This window comes from Nyctereutes procyonoides, unplaced genomic scaffold (genome assembly GCF_905146905.1).
Source record: "Nyctereutes procyonoides isolate TBG_1078 unplaced genomic scaffold, NYPRO_anot_genome, whole genome shotgun sequence".
NCBI classification, from domain to species: domain Eukaryota; kingdom Metazoa; phylum Chordata; class Mammalia; order Carnivora; family Canidae; genus Nyctereutes; species Nyctereutes procyonoides.
The window spans coordinates 10,540,440-10,557,821 of record NW_026575034.1 but is presented as its reverse complement, the minus strand read 5'-3'; the positions used below and the strand labels follow the sequence as shown (position 1 = coordinate 10,557,821).

Sequence of the window (17,382 nt, the reverse complement as noted above, 5' to 3'; positions counted from 1 at the left end):
GTGGGACAGAAGGCCAGGCCAGAGGTGGCACCAGCAGTGCTGCCAGGGCAGAGAGACTTAATGTTGTATGTTCTGGGGCTGAAGCTGCCAGCAGGGAGATGGCGCAGGACTCTGGCCTCCACCAGTTGTCACTTTAACTGGGATTGTCTGTCAGCTTCCCTGATAGTTTCCTAATACCAGATAATCCTTCCTGTCTGCATATGCCTGGGCACTTCACAAAGCACTTCCACACTCTGATCTCACTTATTGCAGGTCATCCACACAACAACCCTAAGAGATGACCATTGAACTACAGAAGAAAGTGGGCTCAGAGAGGTTAAGTGGCTTGCCTAAGCTCACACCGCAGAACTGCCACAACACATAGAACTAGAGCTCTTCAGACCACAGCGTGACTGCAGAGCATGCCCTACGGGACTGAATGTCTTTGGATAAGGAAAGGGTACAAGGGGAGTCTGAGTGTGGACTGCTGCTCCCCCACAGAGCAGCCATGACAGACGGACGTCATGATGATGATGGAAGACATAGGAACACACACACACACACACGCTCACACCCTCACATGCCCTTCCTCCATAAACCTGCACCATTTTGGTCATTGACACTCATACTCCTGTATGCAGAATGCCCTCTACACGTGAACTGACACGTGTAAGTCTGCTCCCTGCTCATTCTTTCATTTACTTACCATCACAGGACAGATAGTCGGTAAAACAGGCAAAAATCTGTTTTATGAAACTATTTGTACTGACTTACTGTTACAAAAATCTCTCTTTATACACACACATACATGCACACACACACACACACCCAGCACTGCCACTATTCTACCATCTTTTTCTCACCATTTCGTCCTTCTACTGTTTATGCCTGGCAAGGAGTGCTGTGCTCAGCAGTAATATCCTTCCGAGGATACCTTGTGACACCCTTCGGTGACTCAAGGCCAAGACCAAAAACGCAACCACTGGGACCATCAATAAAATCTGAAGGTTTTGTAGTAGATCATGCTTTATATTCATGAAACTGGTGGCTAGAGGTGTCAGAGCAGAAGTCAGCTAATTTATCTCTATTTTATCTAAACTAGCACTTAGAGTCCCTGGCACCCTACTGGGCAACTAGGGGGACTACTGAGAGAGTAAAAAAATGAGTCTAAAGGAAAATGAATCTTTGCACTCAGAGCAAGACAACCCTGCAAACCAAAACCCGTCCTCCAGAACTGGGAAGGTCATGGAGGGGGGCATCTGAGGGGATGTGGAAGGAAGGACTTCTGACAAAGCGTTTTAGGCAGAGGGAGCAGCATAAGAAGGTCAAGGGCAGGGAAGTGTGTATTTGGAGCCTAGAGCATGAGAGATGAAGCTGAAAGTTAAAGTCATGTTAGAAGCTGTGACAGAGAAACTTCAGCCCCACCCCATTTCAGTGCCTTGCAACACAACGGAGGTTTATTTCTGGCACCCGTAAATTCCCATGTGGAGACTCCTTCCATCTCATGGCTCTGCCATCCTCAACACAAGCTTCCAACTCCACTGCAGGAAAAAGAATCAAGAAGCGTTTATGGACCGGGCCTGGTAGTAATGGCCCTTGCCCTCACTCCCCCAGCCCCAGGAGAGCCTGGGAAAAACAGGCTAGCCAACTGCCTGGGAAGAAGAGGAAACAGGTGTTACATTTAGCTAGCAATCTCTGCTAAAGCAGATTTTTGGAGAGTAACTTTTAATTTTCACATAATGTCAAAAATAGTATAAAGAACTCCCATGTACTTTTTTACTCAGATTTACCAAGTGTTCATATTTTGCCCCATTTGCTTTTCCTACCTCGGTATGTATAAAACACACACGTAGGTAGACATACATACACGTGATTTATATACATGCACTTTTCTGTTGTGTATGTATGCATATATACACATGTGATTTATATATATATGCACTTTTCTGTTATGCATTTTATATATATATGTATATATATGCATTTTTAAAAAGATTTTATTTATTCACAAGAGACAGAGAGAGAGGCAGAGACACAGGCAGAGGGAGAAGCAGGCCCCATGCAGGGAACCCGACGTGGGACTCGATCCTGGGACTCCAGGATCACTCTCTGGGCCAAAGGCAGGCTATAAACCACTGAGCCACCCAGGGATCCCCTATATGCATTTTTAAAAAGATTTTATTTATTTATTCATGAGAGACACACAGAGAGAGGCAGAGACATAGGCAGAGGGAGAAGCAGGCTCCCAACGGGGAGCCCGGTGCAAAACTCGACTCCAGGACCCCGGGACCACGACCTGAGCCAAAGGCAGACACTCAGCCACTGAGCCATCCAGGGGTCCCTATATGTCCATTTTTCTGAGCAATTTTAAAGTATGTTTGAGACCTTGTATCCCTCTATCCCTAAATACATTGCTGTGTGTCTCTGAAGAATGATGACGTCTTCATACACAACAGGGTTTCTTAGCTTCTCTGGGCTTCATTTCTCTCAACTATAAAACAAGGATAATGTAATACCAGCCTCAAAGAACTGTTGTAAGAAATATGCAAAATAACACCTGGGGACCTGGGTATGGTGGCGATCATTATGGCTATTGGGATCATCTGCCCCTTTCCAGGTATCTGTGATGGGGATGCGGCCAATGACCTCACCCTGAAGGATGGTTCTGTAGTGGGTGAGGCCCAGGACCCTGCTCCCTTTCTGGACAGCTGGCAGGTGCCCAGCTCCCTGACCTCAGTGGGCCAGACCCGCTTCCGCCCGGACAGCTGTGCCACAGCTGACTGCTCGCCCTGCCTCCGCATGGTATCCAACCGCACCTTCAGCGCCTGCCACCACTTTGTATGTACAACTGGGTCCAGCATGGGGGAACCTCCTAGGCTGGGAACAGCAGCACCTACCTGCAGAGGGCAGCTCCCCAGAGGTGTTGAACTTGGGACCAGATTAGAAGTCTTCAGAAGCTCATTGTTGCCCCTGGGCAGGGCTGGGAGGAACTGGGCCCTGGGATGTGGGGAATCAGGGTAAGGGGTGCTGTCTGATACACATGCCCAGGTGCCCCCAGAGTCGTTCTGTGAGCTGTGGATCCGGGACACCAAGTACGTGCAGCAGCCCTGCGTGGCTCTGACGGTGTACGTGGCCATGTGCCACAAGTTCCACGTGTGCATCGAGTGGCGGCGCTCTGACTACTGCCGTGAGTCAGGGGCCTGAGGGGGAGCGGGGATGATGGGGGTGTCCTCCATTGCTTCTGTTGCTCTCACCCCGTTAACCATTCATTCATTTGTTCGTTGATATAAATAATTTGAGAAATATTTTATAAACAAATCTATAAGCAAATGAATAAATTAAATTTATTTTTATTATCATTTATATTAATATGTCAAATGAATATTATCTGTTTATTATCTAATTTATCTGAATCCCCTTGCCTCATCTGTAAAATGAGGACAGTAATACTAGCTCCCTCTAGGGTCGTTTTGAAGGTGATATGAGGTAATGTGTGCAGAGTGCCTCATGTAGGCCCCCCACATGGTTACCATCCAGGAAGTATTAGTTCCTTTCTCTTAATTCTTGGTCCTCTTTCTCTTCTTTCAGCACCTCCCTGAGAATAGAGGTGAAATCCACCCTTTCCCCATCCCCTTAGATTTGCAAAACATGGACTAGAGTAGTTTGATTTATAAATGTGGACATATCCAGATAGGCTGGAAGCAGCTCACAGGAAGACTATGCCCAGAATATGACAGTTGAAAAACGAAAAAAACAGTCATTAGAGTAGTGTTTTTCAAACTATGGGTATGAAATCAACTTTGGGGATTAACACCACATTTAAAATATGCAATAGACTAGGAAATGCTAGTGTGTACTGTACTTGTACTACAGAATGATTAAATATTGTTTTGTGAAAAATTTGTTTCAATAGGTCAGTAATTCTCAAAAAGAAAAGGTAAAAAATATCTACATATCTGTAATTCCCAATTCCAATTATCCTTTAAAATCACCAGGGAACTTCAAAAAGTATTAATGCTGGGCCTCACAATAAGAGATTCCAGTCCAGTTGCTCTGGGGCGGGATTCTGGGCAAGGGTATTTCAAAGCTTCCAAATGATTCTTCTGTAAGGACCACGGGTTGAGGTTTGAGGACCACTGTTCTACATGCATGTGTGTATTGGACAACAATGTAAAATGTACTTTTTACAGTCAAGAAAATTTGAAAACGCTGATCTAGAGCAAGGGTTTGGCAAATATTTCCTGTAAAGGGCCAGATAGTAAATAACGGAGGCTTCTCAGGCTATATGGTCTCTGTTACTCAACTCTGCCCTTGGAGTGCAAAAGCAGCCAGATACAATAGGTGTGGCTATTGGTGTGGCTGTTTCAATAAAACTTTATTTGCAAAAAAGCAAAAACAAAAAAAACCCACTTTATTTGCAAAAATAGGTAGGAAGCTAGATTTGGCCACAGGTTGTACTTTGCTGACTCTTGATGTAGGTAAGGGAGGCAGTGACGCCAAACGGCTTTGCCCTCTCTGTGGAGACACTGATGATGCTGAGACCCCTCCTCACTCTGCCTGGGGTCTGAGCCAGGTCTGGTGCCTGCTGTGCCCTTGCAGCCTTCCTGTGCTCCAGCGACTCCATATACCAGGCCTGTGTGGCAGCCTGTGAGCCCCCTGAGACGTGCCAGGATGGGCTGCTGGGCCCACTGGACCCAGAGCAGTGCCAGGTGCTGGGCGAGGGCTGCGTATGCTCTGAGGGCACCATCTTGCACCGGCGCCACTCGGCGCTCTGCATCCCTGAGGAGAAGTGTGGTGGGTTCCTCCCCTACCAGGGTGGGGCCCTCCAAAGCTGACCTCACCCTTGGGTCTCCCCATCCCACCTGCTACCCATGGACCCATCTGCATCCCTCCAGGTCTGCTTTGGGGATGGGCAGTGTCCCAGGGAGGGTCAAGTCTGGGACAGTCTGGGTGTCCCCACTTGCCTCAGTCCCTTGTGCCCCGCCATGTCCCCCACCGCAGCCTGCACAGACAGCACGGGGGTGCCTCGGGCTCTGGGGGAGACCTGGAACAGCTCCCTGAGCGGATGCTGTCAGCACCTGTGCCAGGCTCCTAACACCATCGTCCCAGTGGACTTGGACTGCCCGGGGCCCCGCCCTCCTCAGACCTGCCCACGTTTCGGGGAGGTGGCCCTGCTCCTGCCCACTGAGGATCCCTGCTGCCTGGGGACCGTTTGTGGTAAGTCCCATGCTTCACTTCCCTCCACCTCAGCTGTAAGACGGCTAAGAGGCTCCAGGTCTGCCTACTGACCCTGCCGGATAGGACAAGGCTGGGGAAAATGGAAGTGTCTTGGGGGGGCATGTTGCAAAGAGTGGAGAACCCCTCCTCGGGGGGCTGGAGCCACCCTCATGAATCAGTGTGGGGGATGGCTTCAAGGCACAGGCTGAGGACTCTTCCTCCACCACTTTGCAGCCTCATAACCTCAGCAGGTCCTTTAATATCTTTTGTGCCTTAGTTGATTCCTCTATAGCACCAGGCTGATCATAGTCTCCACTCTCTGGGTTGTTGTAAGAATGTAGAAGTTAATACTGATCCAGGGCAGCAGCTGGCATGTGGCCCATCTCGATGAATATTAAGTATTAATGCTCTTCTGTTGAGCCCTGGACCTTCTGTGTGACCCTCAGAGGACCCTTCCAGGAACATGGGTCCTGGAGGCGCTGGAGGGAGAAATGAGGACAAGCACTTCTAGGTGCTGGGCAGTACTGGAGGTGAGGGAGGGGAGTCCCAGCCTCCAGGTGACAGGCCCTGTGGCCCCTGGGCCAGTGTGTAACCAGACTCTGTGTGAGGGCCTCGCCCCTACCTGCCGCCCAGGCCACCGACTCCTCACCCACTTCCAGGAGGACTCGTGCTGCCCCAGCTACAGCTGTGGTGAGAGGTCCCAAGGCGGGGAACGCAGGGGTGGGGGAGCCCTGGGGACTGGGGCAGAGCCAGAGTGGAGGCCCAGGCATGGCCAGACAGGGTCTGCCCCCAGCACTTAGACTCTGTCTTTTCTCTAGAGTGTGACCCAGACATGTGTGAGGCAGAGCTGGTCCCCAGCTGCCGCCAGGACCAGATCCTGATCGCGGGCCGCCTGGGGGATTCGTGCTGTACCTCCTACTTCTGCGGTGAGGGGACGCGCCATCAGATGTCGGTGTGCACGGCTGGATCCCAGCCATCTCCTTCCTCGCCCTTGCCTTGGGTGGCTGGGACGACAGGGTAGGGGTCTCCAGGGGGACTGGGCACAGGATAAGGGTGAGATTCCTCAGAACAAAGTGAAGGAGGAAGAGGAAAGCATCCCAGGCTTCACCCCTTCCACAACTAAGCAAGAGGAAATTGGTGTTTGTTCGGTGTAAGACTTCAGGTAGACAAGAGGGATCTAGATACTGCTTTAGGACAAGCTCCACGAAGCCACAGAAGACTATTTGAGTCCAGCTCCTGTCACAGCTGGGTTTTTTTTTTTTTAATTTATTTATGATAGTCACACACACACAGAGAGAGAGAGAGGCAGAGACACAGGCAGAGGGAGAAGCAGGCTCCATGCACCGGGAGCCCGATGTGGGATTTGATCCCGGGTCTCCAGGATCGCGCCCTGGGCCAAAGGCAGGCGCCAAACCGCTGCGCCACCCAGGGTTCCCCACAGCTGGGTTTTAGGTCGCCCCCCAGCCCAGCCACCTGCTCTGTACCAAGACCCTGTGAGGGGGGCTGCCTGTGACAGCTGTGGCCCCTCTCCCCCCACCTCAGCCTGTGGCGACTGTCCAGACCCGATCCCCGAGTGTCAGGAAGGAGAGGCGCTCACCGTGGACAGGAACACCACGGAGCTCTGCTGCCCTCTGTACCAGTGCGGTGAGTACAGAAGCTGGACATGAAGCAGGGAATGAGGCCTGTGAGTCAGTGCTAGGAGGGCTGGGATGGCCTCAACCCACGCCTCCCCCTGGCCCCGCAGAGCACCTTTGGAGGGGACAGGGAACCTCTTCCTGAAGCCCCAAGCCATCTATGTCACAGCCTGCACCCCCACACCATCCAGCTCCCACCGCCTGGCCCAGCCTCCTCCGGTGAGGCCTCCTTCGTCACGGCTTAGGCTGCACCATGCTTCGGAGCTCACTACCTGGGGGCTCCCTGTTGCTCCCTGTTGAGCTCCCATAGATCCTGAGGGAAGACATTGTGAAAGGGACCTGGTGGCACATAGATGTCCCTGGCGTCCCTTCCACTTAGGTGCCCTTGTCCCACCCAGGATTTTCCTGGTTTGTCCAACCCAGCACCACACATACACATTTTGCCTCTTAAATATCCTTTAGCCTAGAATAGGTGCCTTTTTCTACATGACACAAAATTACAGAGTTTGGGCTGTGGTCCCGCGGAAAGCCCCACCTTCTGGATTGATCAATTGCTTCGAACTGCTTACCTTGCTCCCCCATTCCCGGTGCGTCCTGTAAAACAGAATTTAGATCCCAAGAGTTGGTGGATTCGAGGTACAAGTGTGCGGCTCAACAGACACCAGCCTCACAGTACCTCACATCATGCCAACGCTCGCCCTGGATGAGGGCGGTGACTGTCTGATGCCTCCATCTTACACTTACGTTTTTCCTCCATAAACCAGAAAATAACCCATTACTTTGACACCTTACAAAGGTCCTTCTCCCCCTCCCCCTCATCATTTTTTGAAACATCCATCGATAATCCTTAACCCATGCCAATATGTATATATATTTTTAGTGAATCAGAAAGTCTTACAGTTTTCAGAACCTCACCTTCTGCGCTGTCCCTTCGTGCGTCCCCTCCCCACCACAAAGTTGTGCCCGGGGGTCCCTCGCTCCTTGCCTTGTTCTCTCAATAAATGAGAATGGCTGAGGAACCCCAAACTAAGAGGGACGGCCTGAAGACTAGGAAAAAGGGAAGCATGTGGCCTCAGGCTCAGGATGGGCTACGATTGGAGGGTTGGCACCTGGTGGGAAGAGCAGTGTTCTCTAGAGGGAAACCTTCCCGGCAATGGAGCTTGTGCCCGTCACAGGCTCCCATCTGACCACGACTCTCCGGGTGACACAGAATCGGGGGGAGGAAAGGCCCAGCTGAGTGACTTTAAGGTTCTGACATTGTCATATAGCTAATGCCTCCTCAGAGTGGAACTGAGGCCTCCAGAAGTAGTTCTACGGGGAGGCTCCAGGGACCCAGACTTCTTCCCTGGACCCCAGCCCTGGAGAGGGTGTCTAAGGACATCATGGGGACCCCAGGGGGAGCTGGGAGGAACCCCCCCTCTTTAGCCAGTGTTGCGTTTCTGGGGATTTCTGCTCCAAGGTGCCTGCAGCTGTCTCGCCTCCCTCCCTGACAGTGTGTGAGAGTTTCCGCTGTCCCCAAGTGCAGTGTGGCACGGGCACTGCCCTGGTGGAGGTCTGGAGCCCAGACCGCTGCTGCCCCTACAAGTCCTGTGGTAAGTCCCTGGATGGGGGGTGCCCCTGCCCAAAGGTAGAAGATCCAGGGCCCCTGTGCAGAGGGGGCAGAGGAGGAATGGGGCCCACACGGTCAACCTGCTCGGATTCATTCCAGCCCTCCGGAATCATCAGGTCAAAGCCACCCAAATTGCTTTCCTCCCCTGGCACCTGATCTCTGGGAGCTTAGCATTCTTACACTTTTTTCTCCCCAGGATGAAAGAAGGAAAAAAATCAAGTTCCTTGTTCCCAAAAGGTTTTTCCATCGAAAACAAACAAACAAAAAAAAAGGTCTTTATTGCAGCTGTCTGTTAGTAAACATGATCTTTGTTAAAATTTACCCCGCACCCCTTTGGGAGCCTCAGTGGTCCATAATGAATGCCAGTGAGCTTTGTATGAAAATGTTATTTAAAAAGAGTTGAGAAACTCTTTTGCATTTACTTCACTTGTCTTTTTCCTGCCCTACAATGTCAACTTCAGGAGGGCAGAGATTTTTTAGTCTGTTTTATTCACTGCTTTGTCCCCAGAGCACAGAAAAACCTCAGCCTAGAGTAGGCGCTTAAAACTATTTGCTGCATGAGTGAGTGTGACCCAGGAGGGTGTCTCCCAGCCTCTCTGACCTTGCACTCTCCTCGCCCTGAGCTAGAGGGGTGTTCAGGCTGCTAGTGCTACCACAGCAGCTGGCTCCCCTGCAGCTTCGAACAGGGCCCACCCCTGGCAGGAGGCTTGGAGCAGCAAAGCCAAACCCGCGGGAATACATATTTGGGAAAGAGAAGGTCCACCCTTGCCATGTTCACTCCTGGAGAGGCCCCACATCTGCTCCAGAAAGGGCTCTCAGGAGGGCGGGGCAGGATGAAGGCCGATGGCAAGGGGGCCGCTGTGTTTGGCCTCTGCCTGTTTAGCCTCACTGCCTCTGCAGTGGAGCTTAGAACTAGGACCCACCACTGCCCCCGCCCACCTGCCCTACCAGGGGAGCTGCAGCCCACAGGCCGGGCTAGGCTGGGAGGGGAGGCTGAGATTTGGGCTTCTTACCCCCATGGGAGGCTCCACCCTGACTGGGCCAGAGGAGGGACTGCTTAGGAGTGAGCCTCGTGGGGGCCCAGGGAGGCTTCCACCTGGACATCTCTGGTGACATGGGTCCCGGCCACTCCTGTTTTTCAGAATGTGACTGTGACACAATCCCAGTGCCCCGGTGCCACCTGGTATGGAGACCCTGCTTCTTCCCAATCTCTGCGATCTGCCTACCCCTTTCTTTTCCACTCTATCCCATCCCCTGGAGAGCCTGTTCCTTTCACGTAGTGCAAAGAGCTTTGGTTTGCAAGTCAGCGTCCTTGTCCTAAGCTCTGCTTTCTGAGCACAGTGTCCTCATATATAAAGTGGGTGTGCTTATGCTTCAGCGTTGTGGTGAGCAAGTACAAGCATGATGGCAGTGGGGATGATGGTGGCGGTGGGGACAGGGAAGTTGCTTATGGTGGTGATGCTACAACAGCCGCTGATGTTTCCTGAGAGCTAACTGTCAGGAACGTTCCTAGGCCTTTTACGTATATTGTCAAATTAATTCTCATGACAGCCCAATGAGATTCCATGATGATCTCAGCTATACCAACAAGGAACCTAAGGTTAAGGTCATGAAGCTAGTAAATCAGAGTCAGGATTAGAACCCAGGAAATCGGACCCCAGAGACCATGCCTTTAGTGACCAGGCTGCACAGTCCCTGAAGGAAGGGAGAACACTTCAAGAAATATGAAGTTATGTTTAAAGTTTTCTTCACCATTTTCTGGATTATATATATTCTCCTCACCCCCTACCCCGAGCACACATTTCCTCTCCTTTTCTCCCCCTCCCATCCCTCCTCTTCTCCCTTCAACTGGTGAAGGAGGAAGGGAAATGATATGAGCCACGCAGGTTCTTGGCTGGCAGCCACACAACGGTCCCTCGTTGAGGTGGGAGAGGATGCTGGGGTGGGGTTCTCGGTGGGGAAGCCATGCTGGGAATTTCTCCCTTGGCTGGGGAGCCCCAAGAGCCCCCAGGCCTGCCAGCCCCCTCCCCACCCACCGTAGGGAGGCAACTGACGAAGACAAGGGCCTGGGTGGCAGGCTGCTCCCACGGGCGGGGCTGGGCTTCCCCACCCCGGGGTGCTGACCGCCCTTGCCCCGCTCAGTGGGAGAAGTCCCAGCTGGACGAGGAGTTCCTGCACAGCGTGGAGAACGTGTGTGGCTGCGCCAGATACGAGTGTGGTGAGTGGGGAAGGGGAGCCGTGGGGTAGAGCCGGTGAGGGCCAGCCGGTGGGACGGCTGCAGGCCGGGCCCTGGGTGACTGTTGCCATCCCGCCCGGCCATCCAGTGAGGGCCCCCGTGTGCCTGAGCCGCGAGCTGGGGGTCATGCTGCCGGGCCAGACGGTGGTGGAGCTGTCTGCCGACGGCGGCGTGTGCCACACCTCCCGCTGCACTGACGTGCTCGACCCCCTGACCAGCTTCTACCAAATCAACACCACCTCCGTGCTGTGTGACGTCCGCTGTGAGGCGGTAGGTCGGGGCAGGGGCGGGGGGCCGGCCTGGGGCCCGGGTGACCGGGTGACCCCTGGTGCTCCAGGAATCAGGGCCTCAAGCCTTCTAGATGAGTCTGGAGTGAAGAGTAGGCGCAGGGGTGGGGGCCCCTCAGAGAGGCCTACGGCAAGTGCTGAGCTCAGGCTGCGTTGGGAGGGGAGAGGCCGGCGGGGGGGGGGGGGGGACAGCAGGAGTGCGGGCCTGGTATCTGGTGTTTGTGAAGCCCCTGCTGATGACCGGCACTCTCCGGGTGGCTTTAGTGTGTGTGTTTGGGTTGCTACCCCTGGTGAGCACTGCTGCAGGCCCCACATCTAGGGTAGCAACCGGCTTCTAGTAAAAGCCAACCGGGGAGGGATTAGAATAATTCCCATTTGTCAAATGAGAAAACTGAGGTTTAGGGAGGTCCAGTCATTTGTCCAAATTCCCACAGGGACTGGGACTCACCTTGAGGCCCATCTGGAACCAGAACGAGCACTGTTAATCAGCAGCAATGCTGTCTCTGAAGGGGGTGGCAGTGCTCCTCGGCCACTGGGGCTGAGTCTAGGGATTGCTGTGAAGGAGGCTTGAAGTAGACGTCAGGGTGACCTTCCTGCCTGAGACGAGGGGCTGGGAGCTCCCTTTCCCAGGGGGCCTTCCGGGGCTTTGGGCTCAGCAACCTCAGACAGCAGGAGAGCCAGGAGGGTGGAGGTGGGCACCTGGCTGAGGCCCATCTCGTCCTGCCCTGCCCTGCAGAACCAGGAGTACGAGCACCCACGGGACCTGGCAGCCTGCTGTGGCTCCTGCAGGAACGTGTCCTGCCTCTTCACTTTCCCCAACGGCACCACCTCCCTGTTCCTGGTAGGCAGCCCCCTAGCTACCCACCTGGGAAGGTGTGCCAGGAGGCCACCAGGGCTCAGGGCGAGACACGGACAGGGTCCCAGGCTCTGCCACCTTGTGTTTGGAGTTGGGCCCTATCAGTCCCCTCAGGCCCTCTGGCCGCAAGTCCCCCTTGCCCACCTCTGTGCCCTCCAGCCTGGGGCATCTTGGATCGCAGACTGTGCCCGCCATCACTGCAGCAGCACTCCCCTGGGCGCCGTGCTGGTCCGCTCACCCATCAGCTGCCCCCCGCTCAACGAGACCGAGTGTGCCAAGGTCAGTGCCAGCCTGCTGCCCCCACGGCATGGCCTGGAGCCAGGGATATGGGCCGTCTTACTAGTGGGGGGAGTGTGGGGGGCGGGAGGGGGGTCCTGTGTACAGAGGTGAGGGAGGAGGGGTTCCCTGGCGTCTGCACCTGCCCTGCCACCCCAGCTCCTCATCTCGCCATGCATTCCTGCTCTGACCACATCACACCCTGCAGCCTCACACATCATGCGGCTGCACACAGATGCATACAAACATACATCCTCACGTGTTCTAAGCACACTCACATGCACACCAACACAGGCAGTCGATCACTCACACACACCACACATTGCATGGAAACGTGAACACCTCAGCCTGCCAGAGCATGTACCATGCACCATCACACACCAGGGCACACACACCACACAGATGCTCAGTTCAGTCCTGGGATGGTCTAATGGCATTGCCACTAACCCATCCAGCACCAGCAGGGGCAGCTGTCACTGTGGGCAGACCTCAAGGAAAAGGATTTCTGGAAGGTTGGCTTGTTGAATTACAGAAGTTCCTTGGACATTCAAAGATTTCTGATCTTACCTAGAAAACAAATAGATACGCTCCCAGTCATACACACAATACACACATGTATATGCTCATAAAATCACACACAAATACACACACATACACTTATTCACAAAGAACTATCATTGTTTTATCCATTTCATAAAGGAGGAGGAGGGCTATGAGGGATAATTGCCCCCATTTTCAAGGTGGGACAGAGCCCAGGCCACTAACCCAAATGGGCCAGCTCCTGCATCCCTTCCCTCCCTGACCCTCCATGCAGGAAGCACTAGTGAGGGCGCAGGGTGGGGCATGAAGGAAGCTGCCAGGGAAAGATGGGGGGCCCTGCATCACCTTAACCCAGCCTCCAGTCTTACTGGGGCCACGGGCAGCCTCAGTGCCAGGGTCCTTACCAGTCAGGTTAGCCCTTGTGGCTCTCCTGTGGCCAGCCCTGGGGCCCCTTCTCCCTCCCGCCAGGGCCTGATGGACAGCAGCGCCTGGCGCTCCTCTCCCAGGGCATCACGGGAGGAAAGGGGTCCCTCCTTGCACTCTTTCTGCCTCTTGCTCAGATCTTGGCTCCTGGCCTGGGATGTGCTCTCCCACTCACCTCCCCTCCTCTCCCTCTAGGTGGGGGGCTCAGTGGTCCCTTCCTTGGAAGGATGCTGCAGGACATGTGAGTGAGCGTGGTGGAGGCCGAGGGGTGAAGAGGGACACCCTTCTATGCTCGGGGGACAGGGTATCACGTCAGGGCTCAAGAGGGCCAGGTTCCTGGCCTGGCACCTCCAGTGGTGACCCTTTGGAGATTATTGGATGAAGGGATCACACCCCCGCCCCTCCATGGGGCTCATGGCACCGGCAGAGATGCAGGTGGGCAGAGACCATGCTCATGTCCCTATTCCAACAAAAGGCATCTGCTTCTTGATGGAGACGGGACGTTGGGCTATGGAGTCCAGGAGGTCAGTGATTCACCAGCTGCTCTGCCTCCTTTGGCCTCTGCCAAGACCCGCAGCCCCCCAGCCCCCCAGGTGAATCCTCCCTATGGTCGGGAGCCCTTTCTTGCAGGTGCCTCCTGGGTGGGATTCAGGCCCACCGGATCCCTCAGTCTGAGCGAGCGCGCTGTGCGTCTGTCCTCACACCTGCCCTCCGGAGCCTGCAGCCCCAAACACAGAGGCATGCACGTTCCCGTCAGCTTTAGGACCGTTGCCTACATGCCTCCCCTCCCCCTCAGGTCCTCAGACTGCCCTTCAGAGAAATGTAGCATTTGGGATGCTTTTGCGTCCACCTAACATACCACAAGGAAGCTGGGCTCAGTGCCTCACTGGCTGATCTCTGACCCACAACCCATGTTCTCTGAATATTCCACGTGCTCCCATGTGACCTGCGACCCGTGTCCCTCTCCCCAGGTTCCCCGGGGACCCTGTTTCCTGTGGTCCCCGTTAGCCCCGCCTCTCCTCCACGGGTTAGTGTCCACTGCCACCCAGGTACTCCTCTCGGAAGCCCACAGGACTGGAGGCGTGCAGCCGTAATGCTGTTCCCGACAGTGTCCCTTCTGCTAGGGGGTGGGGGAGGGGAGGGCGGCCCCCGCTGCCTGCCTCTGGCGAAGGCCCTTTGGGCCAGCAGTGCATGCTGGATAGCGAGCCTCATCCCCTGGGCTTGCGTGGGAATGCTTCGGCGGTGCCCGCTCTCCTGGAGCCCACCAGTGCCCAGCGCTGCCACCGCTTTGCTCTCACTGGTCGCTCAGCTGGTCTCGGTCCAGGACCCCAAGGGCCATGGCCCAGACAGCCCTTGGTCTTCTTGCCTCCTAGAAGCAGAGGGGGAGGACAAAGGGAACGTACCTTGGCCAGGAGTCCTCTAGCCAGTGCAGTGGGAAACCCACTGTGGTGAGGCCCAGAGGCCCAAAGGAAGGATCCCACCCCACTTCCGGGGTGACAGAGGGAGTCCGTGCATCAGGCAAATGTTTGTTGAGCATCGGTACACCAGACCCTGTTTGAGGCACTGTAGACACAGCCTAAATAAGGCTGACGTTTTAGTGGGAGAGACAGAATAATACATGAAACATATGACAAGACAGATGCATCTGGGTTTATGGGGATTGAAACTTGTACAATTTGGGGAGGCCTCATTAAGGAAAAGAATACAAACGTACAAATCCCGTGCCAGGGTGTGAAACAGAATATTTAATTAGAATGGGAAAAGACCCCACAACAAGTTGTGGGAGGGGCTGTTCAGAAGGAGGCGCAAAGGTTCCCCAGCGTAATTACAGGTGCCCGACACGATGGAGATGATGGTAGATGCTGGCGGTGCCCTGGATAGAAATGAGGCAAGGGAGCCCTCAGAGAGGCAGCTTGGGTGGAGGGAGGGAGCTGTAGTTTCAGGAGAGGTGTGGGAAAGGCCTGGGGAGGAGACCTGTGAGCCTGTGAGGCCTGGGGTGGCTCTGAGATTGCTTGTCCATCCGTGGGAAGCACGCCCGGCCCAGGAAGCTGCGTGCTGTTGTGCTGTTTTCCATCCCAGTGTGAGGACCCGAGAGCCTGTCAGATGGATAGGGACCCCCGGCGAGCTTGCTGTGTGCCAGCATGTGCTAGGGACGGGGTTGCCGTGCACTCAGGAGATTGCAGATTCCTTATCCTAGATGCCCTCTCAGAGTCAGAATGCAGAAGCCCAGAGAAGGGTGGGGATATGGCCAGGGGCAGGGGCAGGGGTTAGGGACGGGCCCTGGGGCTGGGGCTGGGGCTAGGGCAGGGAGGCAGCCTGCCTGGCGTCCAAATCCTCCTCTTCTGTGGCCCAGAGCCCCCGAGGCCATCCAGACCTCATAGCCTGTCTCCCCCACCACCCCTGCATCTTTCCAGGGCACTGAGTTGAAAGGCTTTCTCCCTGCTGTGAGGGGCTCTAATGCATGGACGCTAACACTGGCAGGAGGCCCTCGAGCATGACACTAACTGCCCAGATCCACCGGCCTGTCCTGCTGCCCCCTCCCTGCCCCTCAAGCACTGGTCGGCCATGGCTGCCTCACCCACCTGTTCCCCCAGGTAAAGAGGATGGGCGTTCCTGCAAGAAGGTGACCATCCGGATGACCATCCGGAAGAATGAATGCAGGAGCAACACCCCTGTGAGTGGCGCCCTCGAGGCGGTGGGAGAGGGGCTTTGCCAGGGTGGGCATCACGGTCTGCCTCCCCGGCCTGCCTGTCTCCAGGTGAACCTAGTGTCCTGCGATGGGAGATGCCCGTCTGCCAGCATCTACAACTATAACATCAACACCTACGCCCGCTTCTGCAAGTGCTGCCGGGAGGTGGGCCTGCAGCGGCGCTCTGTGCAGCTCTTCTGTGCCACCAACGCCACCTGGGTGCCCTACACAGTGCAGGAGCCCACCGACTGTGCCTGCCAGTGGTCCTGAGACCCGGGGGCCGGGGCTGGCCGGAGCTCCTGTGCCACCCCACCTTCTGCTCCAGCTGGCCCAGGGTGCCGGGGCAGGGGCCCAGGGGGACAGTACAGGTGTGGGGAGCTGTACGGGCAAAACGTGCGATAACAGGCAGAGGCACAGCAGGTGACTAGAAAGGGCCCACCTGGGCTGGGGTCCCAGGGAACTCCACTCTGTACTTGGCCGAGGTCTGGAATGGGCCCCAGGGCAGGGGCAGGAGCCCCCGCACATCTGTGATTCTGGCTGCAGGTGGAGGGGGTGAGTGCTTTCCTGAGAAGCCAGGACCAGAGCTAGACCCAAGGCCACGTGCATGGCTGGGATGTGGCAGCCCGTTCTTTTTTGGCCCTTTCTACCTTGGGAGAAGCATCAGACACAGTAAAAGGAAGGGGCACGTTCATAACAACACACAGGCCTTGCATGTAGCTGCTCAGGAGGACTTTCCAGAAGCAAAGAGGGTGGGTTCTCACGTCCAGATCTTCTCACCAGTGTTTGTGAGGTCAGGCCCAGAGACTGGGGAGTGGGCTCAGCGACCTTCAAGTCCCCTGTAGGCCCAAGAGGGATGCCCTGGTATTCTGTTGTTGACATTGGGGTTCAGGAAAGGATTTAGAACAAGCCTATGCCTGATCCGTGCACGTCCCCCACACCTGTCTTCCCAGCGGGTGAGCTGGCTCTCCTGAGGTGGTGGCAGGAGCCTCCAAGGGCCCTTGCTTATTTAATTGTACCTTCAGCCCAGAAGGGCAATGCCTGGCTTTGCCATGTGCCTCTTCTCCAAGGACATAGCAGAGTTGATCTCTGGAGGGGCCAGAGAGTGAGGTTTGTGACTCAGCCAATTCCCAGGTCTCTGTTCCGTGGGACTGTTTAGCCAGAGAGCATCTGTCAGTGGGAAATGCAGGCCCTACACATGTACAACTGGTCTCCCAGCATTTGTCAGAGCCTTGTCTCTGAACCAGAGTATCCTGCTTAAAGCCCCTGCTAGGGTCCCCTTCACACCCCCACTCTGCAAATCACCTCCCCGGGTCGCTTTGTGGGACTGGGCCCAAAGGGCACAGACATGAGCTCATTCAGGCCCCAGCACTACCCTGACTGCCCTAGTGGGGAGCGTAGGGTTGGGGTTAGAGGCCTGTGCCAGGATGGTCCCCAGCTGTTCCTGCAGCTTCTTTGTTCTTGTGTCTGTACTCTGGTTCTATACGGAATAAACCACAGAAAGACATCAGGCCTCTGAGCATCTCTGAGGATGTCAGGTCTGCTTTGAATCTGAAAGGATTTAAGCTGTGAAGAGAAGACCCTATTTTATGGTTATAGAGGTCACTCCAACTTCTCCTGCCCACCCCCCTTCAGTGGC

At 55.1% G+C, this 17,382-nt stretch overlaps 1 protein-coding gene across 1 annotated transcript in view; it reads left to right on the top strand.

Moving 5' to 3' along the window:
- The window catches only part of OTOG (otogelin), an 88,010-nt gene extending 70,957 nt beyond the window's left edge, over positions 1 to 17,053 (top strand). The window contains exons 41-56 of the mRNA XM_055317608.1: positions 2,597 to 2,817; positions 3,028 to 3,166; positions 4,579 to 4,773; positions 4,981 to 5,196; positions 5,782 to 5,886; positions 6,015 to 6,122; positions 6,739 to 6,840; positions 8,324 to 8,422; positions 9,582 to 9,622; positions 10,582 to 10,657; positions 10,764 to 10,945; positions 11,699 to 11,803; positions 11,978 to 12,097; positions 13,253 to 13,298; positions 15,652 to 15,731; positions 15,816 to 17,053. Coding sequence (XP_055173583.1) covers positions 2,597 to 2,817; positions 3,028 to 3,166; positions 4,579 to 4,773; positions 4,981 to 5,196; positions 5,782 to 5,886; positions 6,015 to 6,122; positions 6,739 to 6,840; positions 8,324 to 8,422; positions 9,582 to 9,622; positions 10,582 to 10,657; positions 10,764 to 10,945; positions 11,699 to 11,803; positions 11,978 to 12,097; positions 13,253 to 13,298; positions 15,652 to 15,731; positions 15,816 to 16,016 — 2,036 coding nt within the window. The 3' untranslated portion in view covers positions 16,017 to 17,053. The remainder of the gene's footprint in view (positions 1 to 2,596; positions 2,818 to 3,027; positions 3,167 to 4,578; positions 4,774 to 4,980; positions 5,197 to 5,781; positions 5,887 to 6,014; positions 6,123 to 6,738; positions 6,841 to 8,323; positions 8,423 to 9,581; positions 9,623 to 10,581; positions 10,658 to 10,763; positions 10,946 to 11,698; positions 11,804 to 11,977; positions 12,098 to 13,252; positions 13,299 to 15,651; positions 15,732 to 15,815) is intronic.
- The last annotated feature ends 329 nt before the right edge of the window (positions 17,054 to 17,382 follow it).